The sequence below is a fragment of the Salvia splendens genome, chromosome 9, assembly GCF_004379255.2.
Source record: "Salvia splendens isolate huo1 chromosome 9, SspV2, whole genome shotgun sequence".
NCBI lineage: Eukaryota > Viridiplantae > Streptophyta > Magnoliopsida > Lamiales > Lamiaceae > Salvia > Salvia splendens.
The window spans coordinates 19946503-19964586 of NC_056040.1; the positions used below are offsets into that span (position 1 = coordinate 19946503).

Sequence of the window (18084 nt, forward strand, 5' to 3'; positions counted from 1 at the left end):
TCTTCTTCGTCTACTATTAAATATTCTAATATGTTTTGTTCATTTATTAATAAATGTCTCAATTCTCAGTTCATTTTACTCCCTTCGTCCCAAAAAAATATGCACTTTGGTTCAGCTTGTGTTTTAATGCACAATTATTAAAGAAAGAGAGATAAAAAGAAAAAGTAATTAAAGTATTGTTAGTGTAGAATGAGTCCACCTTATTAGAGAGAAAAGAGTTTCCAAAAATAGAAAGTGCATATTCTTGTGAAACGACCTAAAACTGAAAGATTGCATATTCTTTTGGGACGGATAGAGTATTATACTGGCATTCAACAAGTGGACTCATGTATAAAATTAACATGTAAAAGTATGACTCACATTCAACTAACTTTTTTTTATCGTTTTCTTTTTAACGAACAATTTTTAAAACTCGAGCCACTCAAAATTAAAATTAGATATTTATTGGCGGACAGAGAGAGTAAGATATTTTTTTCACTTTTTAGATTTATATTAGGAGAAAAGTATATTTTCTCTCCTCTTTCACAAACTACACTTCCAATCATTTATCATTTTTAATCTCGCTCCTTCTGTAATAACCATCTCTCTTTTAATAAACAATTTCAGTTACACCCCTTTTGCAAAATTGCCATGAAACCTTGATATGTAATTTTCAAGCTTTTATATTAATGGGTTAAAAACACACAAGTTTAATTAAATAGCTCTAATATTACAACCTATCTGCAAGAGTACAGAGTCAGCTGTAGTACTTCGAGTGTCGAACCACAGGGAGGCGTATATTATTTAATTCCAAAACAAACAAAAGACAAAATTAAAAAGGACTTTGTTTTGAAGGTTTTGATATCTATAAGCTAATGATAAAATTAAGCTGCAAGTTAACTAAGGAAAGACTAATCAGATGGGAGAAACATGTCACTCCAAGTTGTTCATTAGACTTGAATCATTCTACGCCTACATCGAAAGCACATATTTGGGATTAATTAATCAACCTAATCGCGTGCACTGAACATGTTTGCGACGTATAATTCACAGTAGCTGAACACTTGTTCCATGAATTAACTTTCAACGATATTAAATTCCTGCGGAAGCGCGGGAATAAAATATCATCTACTATAAGAACTTACCTAATCCATTGTCAAATTATCCTCTGAACAATTCAAATTCAACAACACATCAATTGATTAGTCCATCCAAGTTCATGTTAAAGAGACGATAAACAAGGATTAAAAATCTATAACGATAGAGGCCTCTAAAGTGATAGAATCTAACATTAAACACATCAACGATGTCAAAACGTGAATTCAAATGTGCAGATACATTCAAACAAGTCTAAATCACAACTTGGAGCAACATAAAGAGCTTAGCCTAAGCACATGGTAATAATAACAATTAAAACCGTAGGAAGCTTGCTCTTGTTGAGTGGAATGGAGATATGGAGATGGATCGTCGGAATTTCTTCCTTCTCTTCTTCCTCCTCTCTTTCTCTCATTTCTTCTCCCCTTTTCCTCTGCAAAAACGTCCCCATTTGGGCCTTTAAAAATTTCCAATTAAACTCCCCTCTACTCCCTCTGAACTGGCACGTGTGTGCTCCTCACTTGTCCAATTTCATCCTCCAAACCGTGCCCACCTTTCTCCAAAGCAACCGCCTCTTTTTACCTTTGAAACTGCCGACACTGCAGTTAGAAATAATCCACCCGACCGGGTGATAGAAATTCCACCCCTTCTGGATTTTCGATGCATTCTGTAACTGACCCAGGCGGGTGTTAAACGGTGCTGGGTTGACCCGGACGGGTAGTGCGATGACTGTTGTTGTGCTGAATTTGGAACTATTACGCAGTGCACGCCAACTGTTTGGTGAAATGCTTCAAAGAGAATTTTGTCCTTATATTTTACATAGCACACCAAGTGTTTGATGGAATGTTTGAATGAGCTCCAGCTAGCTTTTCACATCCTAATCTTCGATGAAAACACGATTTTATGAGTCATAACTTACATAAAAATGTGTAGTCAAAGGGGAAAAATATAGAAAATATGCTTCGCATCAAATACCCCCAAACTTGAGTTCTTGCTCGCCCTCGAGCAAGATGAACTTTTAAGCACAATTATTCAACAAAGTTTAACTCACAAAATTATTTCACAAGTTTTCATCACAAAGAATCAAGAAGGGACATGAATGACAAAATCTAAACCCCCAACATTTCCAATCAAGATTTCCCACTCTCAAGAACAATCACTCATCAACCTAAAACTTCAAGTCAAAGTGCATGTCAAAGTAAGTCCAAGCATAAGACCATACAACTCAAACCGTCGTCATTGACTCGTCAAGCATTACTAATCACATAGACTCGCGGATTTCAAATCAAACTTCTTTAACTTTACCAAGCTATTTACAAAACATCCACAAGCATCAACAATAAGGTCCAAGGTCTTAATTCAAGGTTGTAATGAGGCTAGGGATGAGGTAGGATAAATATGGATAGTGAGCTCAAAGGCTACACATTTGAGTGCCAAATTCTTCATTCCTACAACTTCCTTCCAAAGATTAATCAACGAAAAAATTTACAACCAAACTCGAACTCCCCCAAACTTGAGATCTATTTTAGACAAGATTACTTCAAACAAATATAGAAGCTCTATCTTTATTCCATCAAACTTATTTTATTTTTTTATTTTTTTTTTATAAAGACCTCGACTTTTGCAATTTGGAGGTCGTCTTTTTCTTTTTCTTTTTCTTTCTTTTCTAAGAACTTCATTCTTTTCACATTACATCAAGTCTAAATATGTCTACTCTTTACATTTCACCACCCACACTCAAACTCAAACCACAAAGCTCTAACTTGTATTTAGCACCCAAATAGTAGCAAGGTCTTTCGATGAGGCTAAAATGAGGCTTATTTAATTAGCTAAGTGATAGGCTACGTGTTTACACAAATGATAGGAAATTAAGCTCAAAGTGGCTTCTAGGGGATCATGTGTAGGACTAGGCATGTGATCATTTGGCCATAGAGTTCATCTTAGTGCCTTATCCTCCCATATCGTTGACACAAATGAATACAAGCACGCAACTCGATAAAGCAAATCAATTCAAGATAATTTCCACAAGACATATGACTTTCATACTCTCCTCAACTCAAGAAATCTTATGTAATCACAACATGCTCTTTCAAATAAATTCATGCACAGATTCTATCCATCCTAAGCTTCAAATATCAAGTAAGATCAAGCAAGATTTCCCAACCAGAAAGCCGAAGATCTAGCATGCACCCGTTAATTACACGATTCACAACACTTTAGCATGCAATACACCCAAAAAACATGCCTAATGCACAAAAATCATTCACAATCCCCCCACACTTGAATGCTACATTGTCCTCAATGTAAGCAAAGAAGAACATATAAAGTAAAGGGAAAGAAGACTCCCCCAAACTTGGCGTGATATCCATAGTGCATTCGGGTGGGTGGGTGGGTGTATTTTCCTTTGTAGGTGTGCTTCCTCATAAGATCGAATGTGAATCCTATCTCCATGTTGTTCCTACAAAATGAAAAATTAAAACAACAAAAAGAAAACAAAATACTCAATTCATAAAAATACATCGAAGGAAAGAATTGAGCGAACTAAACCCTCGATTTATTAAGAGAAAATAAAAAAACTAAAAACTCATTGGGTTGCCTCCCAACTAGCGCCTTGTTTAAAGTCGTTGCATCGACTTAGTCTTCTAGCTACAACTCTGAAACAAAAAATTAAAATGTTAGAAAACTATACAAAAATAAAAACAAAAAGAATCCTAATTAAATAACCAGTTGCCTCCCCGGCAACGGCGCCAAAACTTGATATGTAATTTTCGAGCTTTTATATTAATGGGTTAAAAACACACAAGTTTAATTAAATAGCTCTAATATTACAACCTATCTGCAAGAGTACAGAGTCAGCTGTAGTACTTCGAGTGTCGAACCACAGGGAGGCGTAGATTATTTAATTCCAAAACAAACAAAAGACAAAATTAAAAAGGACTTTGTTTTGAAGGTTTTGATATCTAAAAGCTAATGATAAAATTAAGCTGCAAGTTAACTAAGGAAAGACTAATCAAATGGGAGAAACATGTCACTCCAAGTTGCTCATTAGACTTGAATCATTCTACACCTATATCGAAAGCACATATTTGGGATTAATTAATCAACCTAATCGCGTGCACTGAACATGTTTGCGACGTATAATTCACAGTCAGCTGAACACTTGTTCCATGAATTAACTTTCAACGATATTAAATTCCTGCGGAAGCGTGGGAATAAAATATCATCTACTATAAGAACTTACCTAATCCATTGTCAAATTATCCTCTGAACAATTCAAATTCAACAACACATCAATTGATTAGTCCATCCAAGTTCATGTTAAAGAGACGATAAACAAGGATTAAAAATCTATAACGATAGAGGCCTCTAAAGTGATAGAATCTAACATTAAACACATCAACGATGTCAAAACGTGAATTCAAAGGTGCAGATACATTCAAACAAGTCTAAATCACAACTTGGAGCAACATAAAGAGCTTAGCCTAAGCACATGGTAATAATAACAATTAAAACCGTAGGAAGCTTGCTCTTGTTGAGTGGAATGGAGATATGGAGATGGATCGTCGGAATTTCTTCCTTCTCTTCTTCCTCCTCTCTTTCTCTCCTTTCTTCTCCCCTTTTCCTCTGCAAAAACGTCCCCATTTGGGCCTTTAAAAATTTCCAATTAAACTCCCCTCTACTCCCTCTGAACTGGCACGTGTGTGCTCCTCACTTGTCCAATTTCATCCTCCAAACCGTGCCCACCTTTCTCCAAAGCAACCGCCTCTTTTTACCTTTGAAACTACCGACACTGCAGTTAGAAATAATCCACCCGGCCGGGTGGATTTTTAAACAACAAATTCACCCGACCGGGTGATAGAAATTCCACCCCTTCTGGATTTTCGATGCATTCTGTTACTGACCCGGGCGGGTGTTAAACGGTGCTGGGTTGACCCGGACGGGTAGTGCGATGACTGCTGCTATGCTGAATTTGGAACTATTACGCAGTGCACGCCAACTGTTTGGTGAAATGCTTCAAAGAGAATTTTGTCCTTATATTTTACATAGCACACCAAGTGTTTGATGGAATGTTTGAATGAGCACCAGCTAGCTTTTCACATCCTAATCTTCGATGAAAACACGATTTTATGAGTCATAACTTACATAAAAATGTGTAGTCAAAGGGGAAAAATATAGAAAATATGCTTCGCTTCAAACCTGTTCTCAGTAAATCTTCCATTGTTTTTAGATCTATGCATATGATTTAATTGTTAATATGATGTTAAAAGCATAATACAAAGATCTCCACTTTGAAGAATATCATTCAAGAATAAATTTATCCAACATTTTTAAAAGCATGTTTTTTATTGGATTCGGATCTGGTCTTATTAGACTAGATTGTTATTAAGTTGACCCGATAACGACCCAACTCGCACAATTTGGCAGCCCTAATTTGCAAGAAAATAGAGAAGATGATATACATCATTATGAGATTCGCAGCAGCATAAAGTAAATGAGAGGGTGAGAGATTTAATATCAGAATATGTAGAGAAGCAAGAAACAAAAAAATGGTGTATTATACAATATCAAATTATATGTTATTGCTCTTACAAAACTTGATTCCTCAACCTCATATGCATGTACATACTGTATACAACACACACACACACACACACACACACACTCCTATTCCCATTTATATTTGGGGGTAAAAACATATTACAACTACAAGTAACGCCTTTCTTAAACGTTGCTAAAACTATAAAAGACTTTCATCGGTTTAGATGAAAAATATTTGTTCCATGATGGTGATATCGATAGCAATAAGCAGGCTGGCAAATATCGGTATGAAAACTAGTTTGGAAACCTTATCAGTTGTGGGGAATACCTAGTCGGCGTAAGGCTGGGAATCCATGCATAGATGTACTAGTTTCCTTTGATATTGTCCGAAATATTCACCAACGGCAATCACTTCTTCGTTTGAAGGGTCTAGACCAGGCAAATTTGACACCTTCTCCTTGGAAGTTTCATCTTCCTCAGAATCCAACTGGGAGAGGAACTCAGCGTGGATTTCACGGCAAACAAGTATGAACATGGCTGCAGTGTCTGGCAGCTGTGCCATGCGTAGTGCTGCCAGTGCCTCTTGCAGAGCGCCTGCTGCTACGTACAGGATCAACGCCCTGCACAGACGTGTGGTTAGGATTGAACACCAAAATAACTACTCCCATAGAGCATTTCAAAGACTAGTAGCTACCTCCAGATATTATGCTCCACGTGAAGAACTTGGTCAGCCCATCGTTGCAATACCCTGAGGGTCATTCAAGTAAGATTAGGATCCTAAATAGTACTAGTTTTTAGCACTCAGAAAACAGGGATCATCACTCAAATTACAAAACAGCTAGAAATTGTTTAAATTTAGGAAAGAACAAAACCTTGCATAATCAGATCCTTTTAAATGAGTTGCAGCTAGTGTTGCTGCGTCAGTCCAGTATCCAGCATCCTGCAACTGCAAAATGAGATGAAGCTACAAATAAGCAATCATAGCTAAAATAATCTCCCTTTCTTGTATTTAAATGGATATAGTTTCACATATAGATTTGCATCATGGGATACAACACAAATAAAGGAGTTCATGAAAAAGTCTACCTGAGAACAAGCTTCCTGATACCTTCCAACTGCACAAAGCAAATGTGTGCCAGACATTGACCTATCATTTCTGACCATATTGGCTGCAACTACCTACAGACAACTTAGTTGATTAGATAATATTATGCTAGGTTTAAGTGATCATTTGGGAAAAACAGTTACCTTGACAGCCAGCTCAAGTAGAGACATGGAGACAGCAGAGGAAAGAGCAACAGCTCGCAGGGCATTCACATAGAAGTAAGAGCTCTCTGGAGAAGTTGAGAGCAGCACACTAACAGCAGCTTCCAAGTTTCCAACTGACACAAGTCTGGCCATCAAGATTTAGAATAGTAAGGCAAAAGCATATTTTGTTCGCATCAAAGTTTTACGAAATTTAAGTTAGCAATATCCACAAAGGTTCAAGGCTATTTACATACATATACATATATATAGGGAGCATTATTCTACAAACCACTTGTAGACTAAAAACTAGGAACTATTTTCGGCCCTTAGATTATGAAGATATATGGTGGATTCATCTACTTGTGAGTAGGTTCATGGCCCTTGGTTCAAATCCAAAAGGTGGCAATATTTTTTATTTTTTGAGTTCATACATGCTCCATGGCCATGATTTCATGCACCAAGGTGATTAATCAACCGTAGATCTTCATGATCTAAGGGCTGTTAAGGGTTCCTAGTTTATATAATAAAAGTTGTTTATTTAGCCAACCCCAATTTATATATATATGGCCTGTCACAACAGCTTCATAAGATTTTAGCCACTTGCTAGAAGTTTACACTTTTCCTCCGACATGAAGCTCTCCAAAATTAGAGTACGCAGCAAAGCCATGCAAGATTCTGGATGAGACTTTAAGTTAAAAATAATGACCTATTTCTACTCATTGAACCAGACTATTTACAAATGCATAAGCTTAGATACAGCTACTAATAATCCACTACTCACATAAAAAGCTCAAGGGTTGAAGCTGAAACTTTATATCCAGTCAACATACGACTATCTACCTGCATTCACGAACATCGTCCCAGAAATGCCACAATCCCACTGATATCTTGTTCATTTTGCACATTTTGTACATCAACTATTCTATATAAAGGAGAGACTTACTCATGTACACGGTTCATTTTGCACATTTTGTACATCAACTGTTCTATATAAAGGAGAGACTTACTCATGTACACGGTTCTGAATGGCCTCTTCGCCCTCTAGTCTTTCATGCCAAGTGAGACGTTCATTAGCACGTTCCCACAATTCTTGTTGGTCAAAAGCCATCAATTTGAGTTGACCATTAATCTGTGAGACAAAATGTCATGATTAAAATTCTCAACTACACAAGACCATCCATAGATTGGAACATCATTCTCACACCTTACAACCCAAAATACTTCTCAGTCAATTTCAATAAAATAGAGTCAATAAATATGAAATGCATTTATGACCTAAATTTACTAACCAAAATATTCTTAGATTCGGACACTGATTTCCTTTTTGAGGATATCCTGCTCAACACGATGTCACGAGTTTGAGCTGTATGTGGGCCTTGTTGAGGCGATTTGTTAGCTAATTTATTCATCAGGTGCTTAAGAGCATGCGGTAACTGTAACCAGAAAAGTGCTTCCATGGATTCACCGAAGACGGCAGCTGCAAATGCCAACCTCATCGTGGAGCCTCTTTTAACAATTTTGGAATATAGTCTCACTCTCTCATCATCAAGGAGGCAGGCTTAAGGATGATTGAAGGAAGAAATAGTCATTAAATTTTAAAGAGAAGTACTATCTTATAATAGTTGAAAATTGAGACAAAAGCAAACCTTCTCTATGGTAAGGCTCTAATACTTTAAGCAGCATCTCAGGAACAGCAGAGTCTCCAACACGTGGTGAATCAATCATATAACCACGAAGATCTCCAGCTGATGGAGTCCTAGTAGCATATGAATATTCCTCACTCGTGACTGAGCTGAATGTATCGAACCATGAAGGTTTCACACCCAGTTGTAAGATCATCCGTAATGCCTATGGAGTATAAAGCTCTAAAATAAGCTCATTTCACAAAAATAGAAATAGATAAAAAAAAAGGGGGGGGGGGGGGGGGGATGAGATGTGCTAAATTCTGACTTTCAATGGGCAAATACCTACATATAAATATTCTTATAATATACTTAGAGATCAATTGTTTCTTGTAATGAACTACATAGGACACAAAAAATACACACATATACATACATCAATTTTTAATTTTATGTAGTCATCAGAAAATTAAGTTTTACAATATACCAGGGCATGTGGTGTGGGGAGCAATACTGGAGAAGGCAAAGGCATTGGCCGAAATCTCTCTTTGACTGCCTGAGCTCTGGGGCTCATCACCCCGGTTTTCTGGTCACTTCTGCATGCACATGAATCTGGCATCATCATCTATACCAGGCTGTATCTAAGTTTGTCTTTTAAATACTTGTGGTACATAATATATACATATACACACAATATACATGTGTGTGTTATGCTACATAGTTTATGTGGGCATCATCTTTGAGCACTGCCTATCATTTAGTCCATTTAGCATTATTTGTATGGTTTTATATATTTAGTTTCATTCTAATACCTAAAAAATATTATTGTCATTATTTTTTCGAATTATATAAAAACCAAAGCTTGATTTTTTTTTCTTTTATTCATTAATGTGTAGAATTAGTGCAGTCAATAATATTTTTTGAGTTATTAGAATCAAGCTAAATGTATAAATCAAAACAAATGATGTTAACATGGACTAGAATAAACGCGAGCAAAGCTTAAGGGTGATGCTTACATTGGGCAAGGATCTAGTGGCAATTGGGTTTTTCGTGAGAATGAGAATGAAGAACAAGCGCATAAAATCAATGAACAAGAAAGGATTATATGTCTCGTCAATGAAAATATGTAAACATTAACACACTTAATAAATTAGAATATTGACTTGCAGACGTGACAGTTTTCAAATCATTTCAAATTACTACTGCATCCTTCCCAGAATAAAGACTCCAATCAAGGTCAAAGCTTAGGATGGGATGAGCATAAAATTTAAGTTTTTATTTCTCTAAGGGTGTGATTACTTTGGGTGATAGCTTAGACAGGTACAATAATATAGGCTAGGCCACCACAGACTTTGACGGATTGAACCAGTTTAGCTTGTTTGGTTGTCTACTCCTTCAAATACTCAATTATGTATATTACCGATCTAATCTACCTCCGAAAGTAGATCCCCCCCTAAAGAGCAGTAGTTTAGATTGATAGATTAGTGTCAAATTAAGAAAGTAACTTCCACAAACGCCAGTAGTAGAACCATTTGAACGTCTGAAAAAGAAAAGTACTTATCGGATGTGGGCATAATAACGTCTGAGGGGATCATAATCATGTTCTCTTCTAGCAACTTATACTCAACATGCATGCCCACATATTCATGTAGAAGGAAGATTTATAGAGAGTAGAATTAGCAAACATACACATTAAGTTCAACAAGGCGGAAACTACTCTCAGCACCAGCAATACAGAGTACCAGTGGATCGTCCTTATCTGTCCGCAGAGGCAGCCAATCAAGTTCAAGTACTAGTGTTCCAGGAAATTGTGGTTGTAAAAGGGAATTAGCCAATGGATCAGGTGAATCCTGCAAATAAAACATGCTAGTGAATTGCAAAATCATTCGGAAGTTTGATATCAATCCAAAGGTTAGAAATAAGGATAATACTCTTGAGGGTTAGCCAGTTACCTCAAAAAAATGGGAGGGAGGGAGGGAAAAACAACCACTTACGAAAAATATACTCCCTCCGTCCCATTAAATATGCAACATTTGGGAATCGGCACGAGATTTTATGTAGTGTTGTTTTGTGAGTTAATGAAGAGAGAGTAAAGTAAGAGTGATGAAAAAGTAGAGATAGAGATGTTTCCATTTTAGGAAACGTTTCATTTTTAATGGAACAATCCAAAAAGGAAAACGTTTCATTTTTAATGGGACAGAGGGAGTACACTTTAAGGGGATGTTTATAGTGCATCAGGATGGTATTTTAGAGGATTTAACAGTTACTAGCTAGATATCAGGGTAGTTATTGCAAACCAAAAAAATAGCGATCCTTCACAATCACATCACTATGGAGAAAATTTCCTACACAGTAAGATGAGGTTTACTACTGCAGCTTTTTGAAAGGTTGATTGAAGACGGAATAGAACAGAACAGGTATGAACAGATATCACAACCCCTCCTTATTTACACCTGATGGAATAAATCAGTTTCTCTATATTGTACCAGTATCTTTAAGATATGTGAAGACATTGCAGGCGACAAAGACCAAACACTCATAAACGATCCGACTAGTGATGAAATCTTACAAGATCAAACACAGAAAATGTGTTGTCATAAAATAGAACAGCAATCCGCCCACGGCTACGATCCCCGGGAACAACTGGTGAGAACTTAATTCTCCTGATACCATCCCTGTGAGTATTGAAGGAGGAAGACTGCCCTGTAGTGACATCCCACCAACGTATGTTGCCTGACCTGTCCCCCGTCACCTGAAATGTGAATGCAGAGCTTCCTATAAATCTTCCCGTGCAGGTCAACAAGGAAACTTAATCATGTATAAGATCAGTTCATCAACTAAGGTACGTACTACATGAGGCAAGCGATAAGCCATAGATGTAATCAATCCGTCGGAGGTAACAAATGAAGATGTAGGCCACTTTGGTCTGATAGAATTACAAATCAAAATTAAACAATAAGTTAGAGCAATATCATGATGTCAATTAAATATGGAAGTTAATCGATGCATGACAAAGTTTTTAACAATGTACAATAAAATGTTAACTTGTTGAAAGACAAATAAAATACTAGAAGCTGAAATGTGACCCAGAGTGATTGATGACAACAGGCTGTTAATATTCATAGAACATGGTGGTAAAAATGTGTCGATAATAAATGCATATTAATGTTTTGTTCAAATAATAAGAAAATGTTCATGAAACGTGAAGAAAGAAGATAAAAATGGCAACAGAAGTTCTATAGGAAGACTACATATCGGAAAAACTGAGTATATGCCTCCCTCCTATCCAAAATCTAGGAAGACTACTAGATGAACAGTAAGATATGTCCATTTTATTTGTTTTAAGTTATTTCTGCAAGGAAAGATGGAAACCCAATATCGGAATAAATGAAAAGTCAAAAAGATACCTAAAGTCTCTGATTCTTCGTCCCTGCACCTCAAATACTCCAAGTGCACCATTCACCAAAGCAAATGCGAAGCTTTCTGAAAATTCATCCTGTGCTCCATCAGCTCCTTCTTCTGCAGTTCAATAACTATTGTGTATAAATAATACAGAGTAAATAATAAGGAGACTTAGAGATTAAAATTAGAAGCAAACTCCAGCTTTATATCAGTAATAAACAGTTTGAGCACAAAAGTGCTCACTAGTATCAGTTGATGCTTTAGTAGCGGAAGAAGTCTCCGCTGGGGGGTTGCCACCATGGGATAAAAATGAAGGGGTCCTTGAAGGTTTATTTTGGGCTGGCATTGGAACTGTTGGAAGAGTCCATTCAAGAACAGTAAATGGAAGAGCTAATGACCTCAACTGCATGATTTCAAAATTAATGGTGAAAGAATTAGCTTCATATGGTATAAAGAATGGCACTATAACTTGTTTATTTAAAAACAATATCAATTAATTAAAAATCTCGGGAATGGTGAATGGATTGGACAAGATCAATGGAGGGAATCTCAAATTTATCCACACCATGAACAATGGCAAACATCACACCACCCAAAATTCCAAATAAGGAACAAGATTTACAAAACTTACCATTATTGGTGTCTTCGTCATTGCCCAAACCTCCACGGGTGCATCACGGAACAAGATCAAAAGATATCTGAAATAAATTGAAGCTACACTAAGGACCGATCTCACAAAAGTTTGCCAAACAGTGGAATAAATTGTATGAAACAGAACAACTAAATTCACTGTTAAACAACAAAAGTATATAAAAAAAATTAGTGAACCTTCCCGAAGATGAAGCCCTTAATGCTCTTATCGGTGCCCGCTCTGGCTTTTGCATTACTCGAAACGTTCGGTTAAGGCCACTTCTTAGGCAGGTTACCACAAGCTTGTTAACATAGCCTCCTATTTTCTCACTTCCCTGAGCAATAGGTATTATATAGGGAATTAAGGATCCGAAATTCACAAATCAAGATGGCACATAAGAGCAAGATAGATCTTTAATGTAGTTACTGACTCACTAATCAAATGAAAGAAAGTGAAGCCTAAAGGGATATGCATGATAAAGTTCTACTGCTTCTCCTATAAACTTATGATGATTCAAATTAACCTGTGTGTAAGAAAATGACACCAGTCTTGAATTTCCAAGCCAACGTAAACCCCTGACCACACTACTATGAACAGAAAAACTTGCAGCAACAGCATTGGCTGAAATGTCAATTACATCAATGGTACCACTTTGCGTTCCTAATGCAACTAGAGGAACAGCTACAGCGGGCGAGTTTCCACCTCCTTCATGTATGACATCAACAATTAGGAAATTCACAAAATGCTGCTTAAGGGTGAAGGAAACAGTATATTTAAAGATATGATAATCTTTCAACAGTGTAACAAAGTTCCTTTATGATTACAAGAAAACAGAAGATTACTCACGTGCCAAAGTAGCTGTCAGTGAGGGGGATGGAACAGCTAGCATAGAAATAGCTGATGACAGAAGATGAAGCTGTCCAACTAGATTGGTCTGTATCATGGGCAAAATATAAGATTGTAGAAATGAAACCATAGATATGTCAGTTGCAGGTTATTTGCAGCTTGTACAAGATATTACAGGAAGAATACTGTTCACTCTGAGTTCAAGTTCAAAGCAGATATATCAGAATATTTCTCCTTTGGGAAAAAGGAGAATCTCAAAAAGACTTAGTGGTGACTGGTGATCAGATGCATCAACAGTGAAAATTAACACCTAGTACATATCCAAAAGGGTAAACGAAAATTCGATCTATGGAAAAAGATAAATTGTGCTGAACTGCTAACCTTAAATGACACTTCATCAGAAACAACAGCGCAAGCAGTTTTACTGTTCTCTCTGCCCTTTATGCTATCTGGATGTGCCACGATATCCCCGGTACGTTGACCAGATGAAGAAACTTCTGAAATTGGAACTTCACTGGTTTCATCGACTTTTTTCACACATTCAGAATCTCTGTTAACATCCTTAGATCTTTCGGCAGTTAGGAGCCATTTCCACACTTTTCCATCATCCGAAACGGATAGTAAATGGGTTTTAGAAATTATATGAGATTCATCAATGAAAGCCAGAGGATTATCCAATTCAAAATCAACGGGATCTGTGTCAGGACAACGTCTGATAATGTCTTGGAGTGTGTAATCTGATTGTGAGATTGCAACTGCAAGAACTAAGGGAGAAGGAACAGTAGTGCCAATTGAGGGCACTAATTCTTCCATCGAACACATAATATGAACCTGCTCAGACCTGAGGTAAGAAGCAAACAAATTTGTCATCATAACTCCACCTAATAATCAACAATCAAAAGGCATAAAACTATGGAATTTTATGGTAAAATAGATCAGGTTTAAACTCATATGCCTCATTGTCTCTCTGACATAATACTGAGCCAAAATAAGGCTATGAGGAATATATAGGACAAGCAAAAAAATGCATTTTCGATAGAAGAAAGACAAAGGTACATTAAAGTGACAAATTATCACAATGTACAATGCTAATTCACGAAATGAGTCCAGCATGGTATCACTAACAACAATGTCCTATCTTAAAAGTTTTAAAAAAAAAAGAACATTGCATTTTCAATTTCTAAGTTTTCCCAACTGAAATGAAATCCTGGGAACCACACTAAACTTCTTACAGTATATTGTAATCAATGACGCGGTTATGAATCGTCGCCTATATCTATTCTTGAACACATATCATGCATAGGTGTTTGATCAAGCACACCACACCAAAAACTATTTAATGTTAATGTACATTGTTAACCCAATAGAAGAGGTTCATATGGAATCACAAACACAAGCAACAGAACAAAGCAAGTCATGTTGACATACAACACTCACTCTTTACGCCGCCAAGTAGTGAGCTTCCCATCCAAATGAGCACAGTAGAAAACCTCCATGTTCACATCCGGCAACACCTCCAAAAACTTGCCACATCCCCTAGGCAACCCTGCCGCAAACAACACTGATTCGTACTGCAAGTCGAACAACACAAGCTCTCTTGGAAAGCCAACTAGTATAACATGCTTCCAGTGCGGTGAGAATGCAAACTTGACCACATAATTGGGGAAAAGCGAAGATACCGGCGCCCCATTGCTACTCTCAACAGCAGAATCTCTCTCCAGCCTATGCAATTCCGTGGCGTCTGTGCGAACCTTAAGCTCTTTCAGCATGACATCGTTCTCCGATTCGTCACCGAGCAATTTCACCGAGAGCAGGAACCCCCTAAGCCCCAAGGCACAGGAATGGCAGGAATCGAAGGGGTCGCGGCGTATGCAGGAGAAGTACTCGGGCGAGGCGTCGTACTTGAAGAAGCAGCGGCCGGTGGTGGCGTTGTAAATCGAGAGCAGAGAGGGGCCGGAGATGGCGGCGAGGCACCAGGAGTCCAATCGGGTCTGGATCCAGCAGAGATCCTGGACGCCCAATTTGGGGGAATTAGGGTTGGAGGTGTCGAAGAAGAAGGCGGGGGATTTGGAGCGGAAATCAAGCAGGCAAATGCGGCCGTGGCGGTCGCCGACGGCGAGCTGGAGGTGAGGGGAGGAGGATTCGGTCTCGAGGAGGTGGTGCGGGAGGGAGAAAGGGGACCACCTGACAGCGGTGATGAAGGCGGAAGCGGCAGAGGAGGGGGGAGGGGGGAGGGGGAGGGTGGAGACGAGCTGCATCGAGTGGGTGTCGAGGATGGCGACGGAGCTGCCGGCGGCGTAGGCGAGGAGGCCGGCGGCGGAGAGGTCGGCGGATCCGCCACTGTGCTTGGAGGGAGGCCCCGGCAGAATGCAGTCCCATGAGGCGGAGGAGGGCTCGCTGGGCATCTAGGAGGCTTTGCTATCTGCCAGGAACTGCAGATCAAAGGGTTGGGTGAAAAGCTGATGAATGAATAATCAAAAGGAAGAAGACGATGGATGGAGAGTGGAGTTGGATGAGATCTGGAGTTTACAGCATGCAAGGCACGTTGGAAAACAGAGACAGAGTTGATGTCCGAAAAAATCAATGTCGTCTCCTTCCTGCCTTCCACAATTCAAATGAAAAATAAAATTGAACAATTTTGGAAAATCGGGTTGTTGGATCTGTATTGTATATTTGTATGATTGATTTCTATTTCTCTTTAACAATGAAAATTGTTGAATTAGGCCATCCACGACGCTGTTCCTATACCGTTCCTATACCGTTCCTTAAACCACTATTTGAGGGTCCAACTGTACTTTTTTACTCCATTCCTTAACTAAGGAACGGAACCTGCAACCCTCCGTTCCTTAACCGTTCCTTAAATTACTATTCATTCAATTTCATTTTTTTTTATTTCCAACCCAATTCAATTTAAATAAACACACTTTAAAAAACAAACACACTTTATTAAAAAAACACACAACATTAAAAAAAATTACAACTTAAACGTAAAAAAATAAAAAGCACACAATTAAAATCCTAAAAAAATAAAAGTACACAATTTTAATAATTTCATCCGCCAAAATTTGCCCAAATGTGCTCAATTAGATCATGTTGGAGTTGGGTGTGGGCACTAGAGTCGCGTGTCCTTGCACGAATAGATAACCGTTCTTGTATAGACGGATGCGCTCCACTTCGAGGTGGACTACTTGCGGTTGAGCTTCCGGGGGATTCGTCGTCGAACCAATTTCCCACCTCGGGTCCTTCGTCTTGGACAATCATGTTGTGCAAGATTATGCACGTATACATGATGTCGACCATGTTTTCCATGAACCACGTACGAGCCGGGGCTTTGATGATGTTGAAGCGCGCTTGGAGAACCCCGAACGCCCTCTCCACATCCTTGCGAGCAGCCTCCTGCTTCTGCGCAAAAAGAGTCTGCTTTGGGTTCGCAGACCCACTGCACGTCTTCACGAAGGTAGGCCACTTCGGGTAGATGCCATCGGCGAGATAGTACCTCATTTTATAAAGCCGGTTGTTGGCGACGAAGTTGATGGCCGGCGCTTTACCATCCAAAACTTCGGTCAAGAGGTCGGACTGGTGGAGCACGTTTACGTCGTTGTTCGACCCGGGGACCCCGAAGTACGCGTGCCAGATCCAAAGGTGGTAGTCGGCAAAGGCCTCAAGTATAACGGTTGGGTGGGTGCCTTTGTGGCCGCTCGTGTAGGACCCCTTCCACGCCACCGGGCAATTCTTCCATTGCCGTGCATGCAATCGACGCTGCCGAGCATCCCGGGGAATCTGTGCACTGTTTCGTGAAGGTTGAGCAGGAACTGACAATCGGTCGTGCTTGGCCTTCGGAGAAATTCGTCGGTGAAGGCTGCGCGGACGCCTTGGCAGAATTTGAGCAAGCACATTCGCCCAGTGCTGTCTCCGATGTGGAGGTATTCGTCGAACATGTCGGCCGTTTGTCCAGTCGCAAGCTGACGGATTGCTGCAGTACATTTCTGCAGCGTCGTGTGGCTGGGACGGCCGACCGCGTCGAACCCTTCCTGGAAGAACTCTTCCCGGGCTGCCAAAGTATTCGCGATGTGGAGAAATAACGGTTTCCCCATGCGGAAACGGCGACGGAAGTACGTATCTCCCCAAACCGGGTTATCGCAGAAGTAGTCGCGTACTAACCTTGCGGCGGCTTCCTCCCGGTTACGATGGATGTACGTACGGGAGCGTCGTTGGGGTGGCGCGGCTTCTTCCGCCTCCCGTCGTCGTTGGGGTGGCGCGGCTTCTTCCGCCCCAACGACGCTCCCGTACGTACATCCATCGTAACCGGGAGGAAGCCGCCGCAAGGTTAGTACGCGACTACTTCTGCTATAATCCTGTTTGGGGAGATACGTACTTCCGTCGCCGTTTCCGCATGGGGAAACCGTTATTTCTCCACATCGCCAATACTTTGGCAGCCCGGGAAGAGTTCTTCCAGGAAGGGTTCGACGCGGTCGGCCGTCCCAGCCACACGACGCTGCAGAAATGTACTGCAGCAATCCGCCAGCTTGCGACTGGACAAACGGCCGACATGTTCGACGAATACCTCCACATCGGAGACAGCACTGGGCGAATGTGCTTGCTCAAATTCTGCAAAGGCGTACGGGCAGCCTTCACCGACGAATTTCTCCGGAGGCCAAGCACGACCGATTGTCAGTTCCTGCTCGACCTTCACGAAACAGTGCACGAATTCCCCGGGATGCT

At 39.5% G+C, this 18084-nt stretch overlaps 1 protein-coding gene and 1 long non-coding RNA gene across 3 annotated transcripts; both read right to left on the bottom strand.

Moving 5' to 3' along the window:
- Positions 1-1288: 1288 nt before the first annotated feature.
- On the bottom strand, positions 1289-5301 carry LOC121748714. Its single transcript, XR_006039517.1, has 2 exons — positions 4848-5301; positions 1289-1656 (listed from the first exon to the last, which is right to left on the bottom strand). It is a non-coding gene; the product is annotated as an uncharacterized LOC121748714 (long non-coding RNA).
- A 310-nt stretch (positions 5302-5611) lies between these two features.
- On the bottom strand, positions 5612-15997 carry LOC121748654 (WD repeat-containing protein 11-like). Of its 2 annotated transcripts, none has more exons than XM_042143133.1 (20): positions 14800-15997; positions 13744-14203; positions 13363-13450; positions 13154-13221; positions 12714-12850; positions 12517-12583; positions 12129-12288; positions 11891-12002; positions 11334-11409; positions 11053-11235; positions 10173-10333; positions 8971-9079; positions 8508-8709; positions 8151-8419; positions 7869-7990; positions 6862-7006; positions 6700-6792; positions 6486-6559; positions 6308-6361; positions 5612-6233 (listed from the first exon to the last, which is right to left on the bottom strand). In XM_042143133.1, exons 1-20 carry the CDS (start codon positions 15765-15767, stop codon positions 5942-5944), a joined length of 3840 nt encoding a protein of 1279 aa, XP_041999067.1. In that variant the 5' UTR covers positions 15768-15997; the 3' UTR covers positions 5612-5941. The 2 variants fall into 2 exon arrangements, with proteins under 2 accessions (XP_041999067.1, XP_041999066.1); XM_042143132.1 differs by having other exon boundaries at positions 13040-13221; positions 14800-15996.
- Positions 15998-18084: the final 2087 nt, after the last annotated feature.

Coding starts and splice junctions, on each gene's coding strand:
- LOC121748654 (XM_042143132.1), bottom strand. CDS start 15,767: ATGCCCAGCGAGCCCTCCTCCGCCTCATGGGACTGCATTCTGCCGGGG. Junction 9,080..10,172: donor CGCCTTGTTGAACTTAATGT/GTATGTTTGCTA, acceptor ATGTGCATGCAG/AAGTGACCAGAAAACCGGGG. Junction 6,234..6,307: donor GTGGAGCATAATATCTGGAG/GTAGCTACTAGT, acceptor ACGTCTGTGCAG/GGCGTTGATCCTGTACGTAG.